This window comes from Notothenia rossii, assembly GCF_949606895.1.
Source record: "Notothenia rossii genome assembly, chromosome: 7".
Lineage (NCBI taxonomy): Eukaryota > Metazoa > Chordata > Actinopteri > Perciformes > Nototheniidae > Notothenia > Notothenia rossii.
This window is the reverse complement of record NC_136905.1, coordinates 15,182,348-15,195,990: the sequence shown is the minus strand read 5'-3', so window position 1 is coordinate 15,195,990 and position 13,643 is coordinate 15,182,348. Positions and strand designations below refer to the sequence as shown.

General features: G+C 42.1%; 1 protein-coding gene across 2 annotated transcripts in view; it reads left to right on the top strand.

Moving 5' to 3' along the window:
* The window catches only part of rftn1b (raftlin, lipid raft linker 1b), a 97,204-nt gene that overhangs the window by 50,373 nt on the left and 33,188 nt on the right, over nucleotides 1-13,643 (top strand). For both annotated transcript variants that reach the window (XM_079640477.1, XM_079640476.1), the window contains exons 4-5: nucleotides 6,891-6,999; nucleotides 10,875-11,352. In XM_079640477.1, the coding sequence (XP_079496603.1) occupies nucleotides 6,891-6,999; nucleotides 10,875-11,352 (587 nt within the window). The remainder of the gene's footprint in view (nucleotides 1-6,890; nucleotides 7,000-10,874; nucleotides 11,353-13,643) is intronic.

Sequence of the window (13,643 nt, the reverse complement as noted above, 5' to 3'; positions counted from 1 at the left end):
AGCCATCGTATTATAGTAAGATGACATCAAGATTGCATTTATTTCACAACAACATCATGTAAACATATTATGTAAATAACTTAATTTGTGTTCTGTGAAACTGAAAAGGATATTACATTGTTTTTGTCACTTTCGTTGCAGTTGTATGTCTTAAATGTAATTTAGGTTAACTTCCTGTTTTATTTAGATGCTTTTATTTTGAAGGTGAGTTTACGCTTTTGACAGGAAGTTGTTGTTGCTATGGAAACAACATGATGGAGATCAGTAATATCTTCTAACCTACATATAAAGACGGAGAAAGTAAAGAATAAAGTGTATGTTAAAATGTTAGCACCCCCCGAAGAGGCACAAGCTCTTACGTTGAGTCTGGATACATTCTAAATCATCAGTAAAGTCTACGACCAGATTTTCGTGTGTGGTTCGGGTGCCATCGTGTGGCCTTCTGTAGGCATCGTACTTGCTTCGGCTGTTGCTTCGGCTGTTGACCAAGTTCGGGGCCATCTTCGTGCGAAATTCACAATTCCGTATTCGTGTGTCCATCTGGTGTCAATTTCGGGACAGTGTGACAGGGGCTTAAGCCTTAAGGGAATGATTTTAATCATGGGTAAAACCAAGTAGGTGGAAGGAGATGGTATCCAAAATCCAACACTAACACAAAGAAAATCAGAACTCTTCGGTAGTAAAATTAGATCAATTGTTAATGATAAAATGTACCCCGAGTCGGAAACTGCTAAATATTTTATCAGCTCAGCATTAGTGGCGCATGCAAATGTGTTTTAAAGTCAGTTATCTGGTAACTTTTACTGAAACACTCTCCCGGGAGCTGTGGTTGACTTATTATCAAAGAACCAGATGTTATTAACTCAGTTGTTCATTAATGCCAATCCCTGCCTTTGAACAGCCAGTAAGATACCAATGTCAGTTCAGAAAATGAACATGACTTGCTGCCGGACATAACTCCTATTACGTTGCACCATTTTTTTTTTTTTTAAATGCTCATAAAAACAGGCCACTTTAAGTCATGTACTGTGGGCTGAAAACATGGCAACCAGCCACGTTTAGAAGGTCATTTAGTTAAAATGCATGGCATCTTATCTGCCCTCCCTTCCTGCAGATTGTGGCCATTAGTAATCACCTCCCATGCTGTTGTGCAAAACACCTCAGCTTCCACTTCTGCATGCCCAGACATTCAGTCCAGCAGCACTTCTCTGCTTCAAATCTGCACAACGGATATATCGATTCAGTATGAAAAGGTGACAGCTGAATGGACTGCATCTCTCTTTAAAAAAGGGCATGCCTGCTTGGCTCTGGAGAAAAAGACACCATGAAGGGAAAGAAAGGAAGAATGGAAATGCACAGCTGGAGTGTAAAAGCAGTAAAAAGAGAAAGACAGAAAAAGACTGAATGGGATAAAAAAAAGGAGAGAGGGATATTGAGTGAAAAGGGCAGAGTAGTCTACCATCCTTTGATGGCCCTGGCCGAAAGCAGGGCCTGGGCTTTATCTCCAGCGTCTGTCACCGTGGAGACAGCTGCTCACATCAGCACCAGCCCAGGGGAATCCAAATCTCCACCAGGGGAAAATGAAGGAAGAGAAAACCAAAAAAGCAGAGCATCTCTTCTCCAGTTCCCTTCACTGTCAGACCCAGACAATCAAAAGAAGAAGAAGACAGGGAGGATGTTGGTGGGAATACAGTGAATGGGATTGAAAGCATGACAGCAAGCAGCCATTCATCCGTCGCTCCAAAGAGAACAGCTTTTGAAAAACAAAGCAAAAGTCAAGGTAGAGCAGCTGAGTGGTGAACAGCAGCTGTATATATGACTTCTTTATAAAAGCATGCAGAGTATGCCTGAGGACATAATCACAGTCTTGTCTCTGCAGTATTAGCCTCAGTGTGAAAAGCTCAGCCAACAAGACTCCGTACATGGAAGAGGTGACACTGCAATAATCCACAGCCAGGAAGTACACAGAGGTTGCGTACATACAGCGGTGTGTCATCTGTAAATGTCTGCTTAAGTGGGTTATAACTTTAGAAAACGTGAAGGCAATTTGTCACCAGCAGAAACCACATCCCTGTTACAACCTGCCGCGGGAAACAGGAAGAAAAAACCCTGCAATGCAGACAGGATGGATTGGACCGTTTGGAAATTTAAAATGTCAACTGTCAAATTTCCCAGTGTTCAATTTGATTGCAATGAAATAGGGTTACAGTTCAGCAGACAATGTCTGATGGGATATATTCATCATTATTGGGTAATTGCAAGAAGCTACCATGTGCTCAGGCAGAGAAAGAGGGATTGAAAGAGGGAGAGGGGTTGAGAGGGAGGAGAAGGGTGGAGACTGTGAGAGGGAGATGGAGGTAAAGGAAAATAAAGAGGTACGGCCTAAAAACCATTAGAGAGGATTTGCTCTGGTGCAACTATTCACAAACGTGTGAAAATGTGACATTCTGAGAGGTATGCTCCATTATTGAAGCTCCGCAGCGACACAGTGCTAAACATGGGTTCAGTTGCTCCCTGACTGTGTCGTCATAGCAATAGATGGGCGGCGGGTGATGGGTGCAGGTGATGGAGGTGGGTTATTCAGCTGTGCTCAATGGGAGTGATTCCACATTTTCAGAGACTACGATGTGGAAATGGTTTTATTCAGCATTGACTTTCTTTCTGTTGCATGAGAAAAGCTTTTATTGTATACAGGGCCATTCAAATCCTCTCAACCTATTTTCCTAAAAGAGGCAGCATTAAAGTAATACCTTAAAATATTTTACTTAATGCATACTTTGCTGCTCTCTTAGCAAGAATCCTTTTAAACAATTTGTAACCCTGATTCGATTTTTTGTTTCAACGAGATCTTTGCTGTGAAATAATAGTCCTGTGCTCGAGAAGGGATGCCGTTATGATTTAAGCTGCAGTTTGTAAAAAAAGTAAAATCAGAGGATTCCCGGAGACTTTCAATTCCAATGTAAGTTGTTAAAGCCTCAAAATGCGGACAATTTGGTGTTAATTGTGTTTTAGCAACACAAAGTGATGTGGATCTATGGATAGCGATTGATCGGTCCACTACTCTGGTCCATACGGTCATATCTGAAAGACTTCTGAATGGATGACCATTCCATTTCATCAATTTCCATCGGATGCAGTGACTTTATTTTATTGAAATATCATGACAACCATTGCAACTATTGCTGCATATATCCAAGGTAAACAGCCTGGTTGACTCTATAGCCACCAGCCAGTCAAAGTTTTTACTCATTCAGTTAAAGGTGTGGTAGGTAACTTTGGAGAAACCAGCTCGAGTGCGCTAGAATTTGAAAATACACAACCGGAAAAAATCTGCCACTTCCTTACAGAGCCCCTCCTCCAACAGACACGAACGCACACATGACCAATGAGGGCACGAGATAAGTTTTTGCAGAGATGGAAGGCTGACAGGCAGGTAGGCCATCCAGTTATTTTAGCCGGGCCGGCTCAGGTGATTGGTCGTGCTTTTTACAGTACTACGGCTTCCAGAGATTAAATGTTTTTATGGATTTTTTGTCAAAGCACTTCAGATATTCATTGCTATCGGGATGTTAAGAGCATTCCATGGAATATAACATAAAGTGTATCTCGAGCCGGTTTCTCAAACTTACCTACCCCACCTTTAACTATCTCGACATCTACTAAAAGTATTGGCGCAGTATTATAAACAGCTTCTTCACTTTGGGGATCCCCTGATTTTCATTGTGCATCATCAGCCGGCCAAAATGTACTTTGTCAAGTACTTTGGTTTATGATCAACTACTAAACAGTCCAATTAATGACACTTCCATCAGCCTCACTTTAGTGGGTGTTTAAAGGGAAAATGTAACATACTAAACCAAAACTAGTGAACAGGATTAGTTTCACAAATGTATTTTAATTAATTGGCTCTTAGCTCACTATGCTAAGTACTGCCTTTATGTGTCGCTTGTGCGGCTGTAGACCCTGAAATGGATAATGTGTTTTCTTTTAAATCTCCAGTAGGGTCCTTATTGTTCTGGTTAAAGTCTCAGTATCCTCCCTAAAGTTGGTATACGTTTTATGCCTGAGCAGACAAATTAAAAGAGTTAAAACTTACAGAACCACCAAAGAAATAAAACGCTAATTACCACAAATGGTGACCATCTATAATTAAAAAGTGTGTGAATTGTTCCTCAGTGTGCAAGTTTGGGAGGTATAACTGTTAAACAAACAAAGACTAAACCTATTTTTTTGTTTTTTGTCATTTTCTACCGTTTGACTTCCACTGGAAAGCAACAAAATGTCAACACAATCCCTTTTCATACCCCAGTGAACAATGCATAATTGGAAACCGCACATACAAATGTTGTAGCGACTCCACCGCTAAAACATCTCACAAAAGAAGCCATTAACAGGTAATTCACAATTAGTTACCATGTGAACGTTCAGCTCCAGTGGGAGAGATTAGTCCAAGAAGAAGATGTTCCACGGTGAAACAAAGCATGTGACCCATCTGTGTTGCAGACAAGGGAAAGGGAGGGGGAGGGGGTTTAGCAGGTGTATTTACCCTGGAGGGGGCTCCAGGTAGGTGGGCGAGTAGGCAGGCATTTGACACCCATCTAACCACGTGAGACCTCAGAGGTTGACAGCTGTGCTGCACGCTGCATGAAAAGTCATTGCTTCCCACAGAGAAGATGGACTGCAGGTGATGCAGCTGCTATTTTAAACCCGAGGCCTCCCTCCAGGACTGAGTGCTGCGTTTCAAATGTTGGTCTCTCTCTGCTTCTATAACTGCAGTATAGTCTCTTTGTATTCAGGGTTTTATTCCAAAATGAGTTATTCATTGCAAGGGAAGTGACGCTTTTGTGCTAAACATTTGATCACCCAAATTAAATTAAATGACAGTGCTCAAGGGTCAGTCCTTGATTTTAAAAATCTCTCATTGTATTGATACAGTAGATATATTGTTAGATTAAATAATACAAGTTAAATGTTATCACCGTAAAAATGCAAATACTTTAATCTGCCTCTTAACACACAAGTGCAGCAGCAGATCGCTTAGTATTGTTTCCAAAACTGGTTGTGTAAGGTCTATCATGCAGGTATAATAATTTATAATGTAAGAAAGAAAAGACAGCAAAAGTTTCCACTTCAAAACTCTACATATATTATGTTGGCTGTCTGTATCTCTCTGTGTTGTTCACTGAAGATGTCCCTGAAGCACAAAGCTGGTAGGTTGTGATCTGTCGTAACCATTGAGGGATATCCATCTTTTGTGACAGTGCCACCAGGCTTCTGCCATCGTGCCTTTGAATGTTATGACGCTGGGAAAAGAAACGAGGCAGCTCTCTGCACGTTGTAATAAATGTTTCACAGAGCGTGTGAAGTTTGTACTTAACGAGTCAGTCGGCCCAGTTTCTGCTCCCCTGTGTGCTGCGACAGCGATATGTGCAATAGTGACGGGTGTCAGTGGCAGTAGAGCAGACGTGTTGTGACTATGTTTTTCTATTTGGATGACATAAGCGCGGTGCCTTGGTTATGCTGTGAAGTCTGAAAGAAAGACTAAGGCTGGGGTTTAAAGTGATAACAGTGATTTTTCCAAAATGGTAAATGGACTGTACTTAAATAGCGCTTTATCAGGTCTTTACGACCCCTCCAAGCACTTTACATTATGGGAAGTGTAGGAATTAGTGTTTTTGGATCTTGACCTATAACTCTGTAGGGAGTAACTTTCTTTCTGAAAATAACCTACATTTATGTCACTTAATTACTTAATACTCATTACATGAATCAAGTGTCCCTCTAAATTGTAATATTTATAATGGCAGGATCAATAATAAGAGTAAAGATAAAATAAAGACTGGGTAAAAATGGGTTCACAGTAAGCTAGGCTCTGCATGGGTTAAAACAAAAAGACACTGTGCTCAAACCTGACACACTTGGTTTATTATGTACTGAAATAGAAACGTTAAAAAAGGGAGTTATGCCCCAAACTATATTGTGTAAAGTGCAAGACATGAACCGTTGGTTACTAATTTCCTTAACGTCACTTATAATTGATACATTAGACAGCTCGATCTGCCTCCAATAGGGGGGCATGTCAGAACATTGTCTGTGGTAAAGCAGACAGAGGCACGGACACGCACACAGTGACATGTATCTGCACTCAGAGGGAAGTCTTTGCATGAACTGTGACAGCCTTTAACACACACAGCAGCATTCACGCATGCATCTTTTACCCCCCAACACATCAGGGGTCCGTGTAAATCCAGAGCCCTGGCAGAGCACAAACACAACCCTCACACACAACCACACACATACTATACTGTAAGACTCTGAAGCCTCCTGAGGAAAAGGGCGTGTGAGGCGTCTTCCCCTTGTGAACAGGATGAGAGGCAGGGAGGTGGGAGCCGGGGCATTCGTCTCCTCAGGGCTGGCTCTGGGATTTCCTCCAGAGGACAGAATAGGAAAATACAACATTTTATAAATAGATTTCCCCCTCTCAAAATACAGATATGGCCTAAGCGGGAAGGTCTTGGGACGGACGGACAGGATTTGCATTGAATTTCCTGATTTCTGTGCTCCCCATGTGTTCTCTTTCATCCATGAGGATCTTTATCTCGCTTACTCTAAGTGTTTTATTGTATTTTCTTTGCCTCCCACCGGGAAACAAAACCATTAACAAAGCTTCTGGATGCTTTGCAATTTGTTGATGGGGGGTTATTTTTGTATTATAGATTTGATGTCAGCCTGTGGATTTTTGATGGCTGTAATATTTGTACACATTTGTCTGTGAATGTGTATGAGTGTGTGAATGTGTCGTTGTCCAGCAAGCTGGCTGTCTGAAAGGCTGAAACTCATTGTCCTCTCTCCCCTCTCTTTCCTCCCCCCCCCCACTGTGGCTCCTGCAGGGTGGAAAGGAGCCAGCCTGTCTGCCCGCCGTACAAACTACAGCTGGAAGAGTGTCTGTCCGCGGAGCAGGTGCCCACCCCAGAGCTCATCCAGGGCTACGTCAAGAAGGTAGGGGCTGCTTTACAAATACCAAGCTGAAGGGTTCATCTGGCTGTGCCCAGCTGGAAGAAGGGATGCAGTGAGGAAGGGAGGGAGCAAGAGATGAATAAAGATGCATAAACCAGCATCAAATACTCAGTCAGAGATCCAAGGCAGACATAAGTGCACGTGAAGAAAATCCAAAAAGCAGAATATAAACTCGCTCTGCTACCAAGGCTCCAATGAATTTGTTCAGCACGTCACGCTGTGTTAAGGTTCACAGAACACAATGTTTGTATGTTTACAGCTGCTTTTTGTGAATAAACCACATGGCTGAACCTGCTTGCGAGCATGCGGCTGTCAGGCTGGAGGCTTTTAACTGCAGCCTGTCACAATGCGTTCAGGCACTTGCTAGTGGAGAACACGAGGTTGGAGGAGTGACAATAAAAAAAGATGTATTTTTTCCAACGTAATTACTGCTTCAAGCGGTAACAAAGGAAACACAGGGGTGGTGCTGATGTGTGTATTTCAGGAGTTGTCAGGTATAAATTAGTGGGAACTTTAAAACTTTGATTTTGATGCAGTTCCTCTAATATGAGTCATGTAAACAAGCTTCTACTACTACCACTTATTACACGACTTAGTTGAATACTCAATTCTGATTGGTCAATTCAGAACATGTGACACGTTGTTTATACAGTAGAACAGACCGCTGTCAAGGACTATAATGACCGTTGCTAAGGAAGATCAAGGGAGAGAAAGGAATAAAAGGTTGAAAGACGGAGCGCTGGACGTCAGATAAATGAGCAGAAGAAGGCAGACAGGAAGTGAACACTAACAGGAACACGGTAGGGGCTCTGAAGTGGCTCAGATACTGTAAACAGACTTGGACAGTGCTGCCGTAAAGTTGATGTTGTTGTCGCAGTTCCAGCTATTTCTATTCTGTTTTATTTGTATTTACTTGCACTATTTTAACTATTTGATCCGTTTTATTGTGTTGCGCTGTTGGAGGAGCCGGTGACCTAAGGTTTTCATTGATAGATCTACTCTGTAGCTATGTACACATGACAATAAAAGCCTTGAATCTTAAATCTTGGTGCGCCGTGGAACAGAGTATTTTTTACTTAGCGGAAGAAATACGATCATTTTTAAGTCGATAAAATCATTTCAATGAATATTTGGAGTCGAGTCGTTTGTTTGTTTAGTATCTGGCCGTTTAATAACCTTCAGGCGGATCAAGGTCCCTCCACTTCGCGTCGGGCTCCCCGATCAGCCTGTCGGGTGTTCTTTTCCCCATAATGACCGCCTTGCTGCACATTGTCCATTACTTGTTTTGACAGATAGTTTTGCAATGCTGCAGTTTACCATGAATCTTATTCAGGCAGCAAGCAATATACTGAAAGCTATGTTTCCATGGGGGCTCAAGGCTGATGCTGATTTGAAAACCAAATAGCTTAACATGTCTGTAGTTTCCATACTGTAAATGAAAGCAGCTAACAGGAGCAGGAACGACATCCACTGATCTGATAATGAATTGGCTCCCCAGCTGTTGTGAATGCGCTGCTTGAAATAGCACTTCAGATGATATATAGGAACACACCCTGGTCTTTTGTGAGCTGGTAATGCTGCGTCATCGTGATTCAAATCAACCACCCCGCTTAATCTGTATATTACCGACCGTTGTAGGCCTTTGAAGTCTCGATCCTGAACCTTACTGTACATTTTGCCCTTCGATTAGTCATGCAGCCGCAGTCCTGTAGGACCTCATTACTGTTGGTTATCATTTTTAATCTTTTGAGCTGCTACAGGCTTGCTGAAGGAGGAGTTGGAGGAGGCCATGCTAGAAATCTATTAAAAGGGAAGTGGACATGGATGAGTGGTAGGAGTGAGCAGAGAAGTCCATTCCCTTCATCCTCTCTCTTCATCTCTTTCTCTTATTTGTACCTTTTCGTCTACTCATTGTCTCAATCCCTCGACCTCTCTTTCTCTCATCTCCCCTCAATCTCTCTCTCTGGGCTTCTCATCTTGACCTTCAGACACCTCCTCCTGGTGCCACTTTAATAACTTACGGGGGGAAATAGGAAATGTGGTCTCAAGTCCAAATTGAAATGGGTTTTTCACTGCAGGCTGTTGATATTCTGGTGGCAGAATAAGGGGAAGCTGCTCCCAGAATATTTTTCATTAAGTTTGCGCTCTGCATCTTTTCTGTTAATGAAGAGAAACGATGCGAGGAAAAGTTTCCTTTTTGACCTCAAAACCTCATTTTCTTGACCTGAGGTGGTCTTATCTAAGCCATTACGATGTCTGTTCGTTTAGATTAAGAGGTTTAGAAGAAGGTTTGGATTTTGTCACATGAATTTATACTGCCCTTTTATTGTTCATTTGGCTTGAAATTCATATATATATATAGTTATATAGAGTACAGTATGTACAGTATAAAGTTATTGTATGGCAGTTCCATTATTCATCCAAGCTTTTGTCAATAAAATATTTTGTTGAATTAATAATCTTAAAACTAACAAATGTATCCGGCTAGTTATTTACTCGTTTACATTGAATCAAATTGTCTCTTTTGACTCGGAGTTTACATATTTTTTGATTCATTCCCATGTGTCACTCATATATATAATACAGTACTTTTGTGGTTTATCTGAAGTCTTTTTATGATATTGGACTGTTGAAAAAAGATGGAAAAGGAAATCTAATCTGATGGTTCTACTTTGTCAAACACAGGATTTGATAAAATTATAATGATAATGGTACTAAAATAAATTCAATCATTACGCCGCACTGCGTGAATCTACTTTGCGATCAACTGCAGCTACATTAGACAGTCAGAGCCATTCATCTCTCTCTCTCTGACTGCCTGCATAACCATTAAATGAGATACAACAGTTTCCTTTTATCTCAGCAATTCCATTTCAACATATTGGTATGGGGAATATGATGTGGATGCACCCAGAGAGCGTTCACTGATATTAAACAATATGGCTGGAAACAATACGACTGTTTTCCAATTTAATTTCATAGTGAATAACCTGCGATTTGATTTGATTCTCTCCCCTCACTGTGGCTCGAGACAGAGACGGGCACCGCCTTTGCTTGGGGGGTGGGGGGTGGCGTGTAGAGAGCTGCAGAAATGGAGAATGGCATCATTAACATTGTCTGACAGTTAGTTAAAGTTTCAATCTCGCTCTGTGGCAGAATCCCAATATTGGCATAAAATGCCAGATGACAAAAAAAAGACAGAAAGAAAGCGGAGCGCTGGATTTGCGATGTGGCCCGTGCCTGACTAGGGTAGTGGCCGCTCCAATCGAATCAACAACTGAGTGATTGGGGAAGCTGCTGGAAAATAATCAGAGGGGGGTAACAAAGAAAAACAAAGCTCCAACTGATGCAGATGACTATCAAGTATTGTGGGGGGAAAAACAATTCATTTTCTAGATAAATATTCTCAAACTAAGTCTGAAAGTCTGGTTTCAGTTTGAGGTGTCGCGGGAAATGACTTGTTGAACATGTTCTGCTTCATGCTGTTCTTATTTTGCATCCTGAATTTACATTTTAGGCATTTGAATAGCTAATGAATGCAAAAGCAGCTTCACAAACAAAATCTCAAATAGTACATGCATTTAAGTCAAGGGACGCAACTAAGGAATTCATTGATTAGTCCGCCAATGACAATCATTCAGATCATTAATGGTTTAGTCTGTACATTTTAGATTTTGTTTTTGCCAAGCAACAGTCCAAAACCCATCAAAATCAAATGACTGTCAAACTGTACAGTAAACATCCATCCACTTGTTTCAACTCTCATGAAATCAAGAATCAATGAATGCAAAGCAGCAGCAGTAGCATTCACTACTTGCATCATCCTAACTTCAGTTTGTTGTTCATGCTTCCAACAGCAGATCCATGATGCTGCTGACCAGGGAGTGATGTTCGTAGGGTTTGTCCAGGAACCGTATGGGGCCCCATGTACCAGGATCCGAGAACCAGACACCCCCTCCCTTTCCCTCCACTCCAGCCCCAGCTCGGTGCTCGGTTCCCTGGGCAGCTGCAGCCCTTCAAACCCCTCAAGCCCCAGAAACCATGCAGCACCTGGAGCTGAAGCTGACAAAGACGGAAATGAGGAGGCTCCATGCGAGGATGGGGAAGCAGCAACGAGTGGGGAGAAGATTCAAAGTGAGAACACTGGGAACCATTCAGGGAGCGGGGTGGAGGGCAGTCAGGGCGAGGTCTCGTCTTTGGCGTCTCCAGTGTCAGAGGGAGATGTGGAGCACAGTGAGGGGCTGACGGAGGAGGAGTCGCCGTGTCACAATAATAACAAGGACGGTGGCAGAGAAGCCAAGGAGAGGCTGAGATACCGCCAACGGAGAGGTGACGGTAAGTGTCTCTGTGGTTGCCATCATACACTCAAACAATAGAGGTAAATTGTGTTTTAAGCAAGACATGTATGATTAGGATCATGAAGCTCGAAACATTTATTATTACGGGAAAAGAGCGAGGTAACTCACAACAGTAGATGAAGGACGTAATGAGGTATGTGTGGATTCTTTATTTATGTATGGGGTAATGGAAAGCCATGGAAACATGTAATATGCAGCAGTTACTCTGAATTTTAAGGAATAAAGATACTAAATATCAGACAAATATGATGAATATACCTACAATTACAAGGATATCTAAATACCGTATACACGTAATACTGTTTTCTTAAACAGACAGCACCATGAAAACAAAGGTTATTTTACCTTCCCCTTTTACTATGCAAAAAGCCAATTGCACATATTTCTGTTGCACTTTGTAAAATGTCCCTTTTTCAGTGGACACCACAAATATACGTAGCAGTTATTGCACAGGGCAAACATCAAACTGTCACATTTCTCAATATGTGGCCATATAAAACCCAAAGTATTGGTATGGCTACATACTGTAAGATGGGCTGAATAAATATGCTACATGTTATTTGGGGAAACAGATCTTTTAAAAGAATATTAAACTAATCAGCCCAACAGGGGCTCTATAATTAAATGTCGACATTTAAAAACTTTACAAAGCATTTCCACTTTACAAGACTCTTGGGTCCAGATGACACAGACCTGCTGCACAACTATCCCTACAAATTACACAGGAAGGACCGATGAGGGATGATAATTAAAGGTCAAACTGTGAAAGGCTAAAAATGATTTAGTTTTTGCCTCATGTTGCTACACACGTGAGCTCACTCATCACATCGCAGCGGAAGCAGTCTGGGGTTAAATCCCATACCAGGGGCATCCTTTGATAACGGCAGTCTCCCATTCAAATCTAATTAAACTGACATCTTGTAATCTTTAGCCAGTATCTCTCTAGTTATGTGTAGATTTTGTGTTTTGGTTTCATTAGGAGCCATAGCTTTTGGCTGTTTAACTAAAGCACAGCGTGGCACTGTAGATCCCTCTTGAAACACTTGGCAACTGCGGAGGTGTCATTTCTTGCTTTTGCCTCAACATTGTGCTGCCTTGGGATATAATCCCCTATATCCGTTACACAAAAGGAAATCGTCTTATAGCTGTGATGCATACAAATTCACACTTAGCCGATGAAGCTTAATCTGTGAAATTCACCAGTTTGTCGGGTTTTTCGGAAACTGCACATCTCATGCGAAGTTACACCTCTCCGAGCCATTAAGGGTAGCTTCCTTTTTCTGCGGGAACACTGCTGAAATTAGGAAAGGCACGATTTATTTGAGCATTTTGGATGACAGATGGAGACACCCAACACCCATCACCTCCCTCCTACTGTCTCTCCTCCTCTCACCAAACCTATTTGTGATATGTGTCAGTGCAAGGTGCAAACTGTGCATCGGACACACATCCCATTGGGAGTGTTAACGTTTGTGTGTGTGTACTGTATATTTGTATGTACAGTGTAGAAAGCGATTAGGTTTAAAGCATCTAAGACTGTGAGTTGCATAATTCATTTACTCTTTGTTATGCAGCTCACATACTTTGATTACGTTTGTGTCTTTATGTATATGTGTGCAGTAACACAAACTTGGCATCACAGCAGACCACAGCCCACTGGTCCATCTGGGCCTCCCTACAGTGCATTTTGCAGCGAGATAATCCCCCACTGCCTCGTCCTCTACCTCCCTCAGCTTCACAGCTCTCTCTCTCTACCCCCACCTCCATCCCCCTGAATCCCTGCGACAACGCCAGCAGCACTGGTGTAGCAGCCAGAAGGGGTGGTAGGGGAGCCTGCCAAGCTCCCATGTCCCTCTCTACTAATGCCCAGTCTGCCGCGAAGGCCCAAGAGTCTCAGCTACTGCTGGCTTGTCCTCGCTAATCCTCAGATCTCGAGGTGAACGCAATGCAAGTGTTGGCGATAGAGCTGGCGAAAGTCTGAGGCTTATGATGGAAAGACGATCACCATCCCAGAGTCTGGAGCTAAGGATAGAAACTGAGCCTATAAGTTTAGAGACTCAAATGCTTGGAAGGTTTAAAAAAAAAAAAAAGGGATTCTGGTGTAAGACAGAACGGAAAGTATAACACGGTAGTGACAGCTGTACTATTATGTGGGGATAAGAGGAAATACAGCTCATTTGCATGAGCAAGAACGTTTTGTAGGGAATTAAATGCCACCTGGAATGTTTTTTGAGCAAAGGGGTGAAAAAAAATCACATTTTATTTATT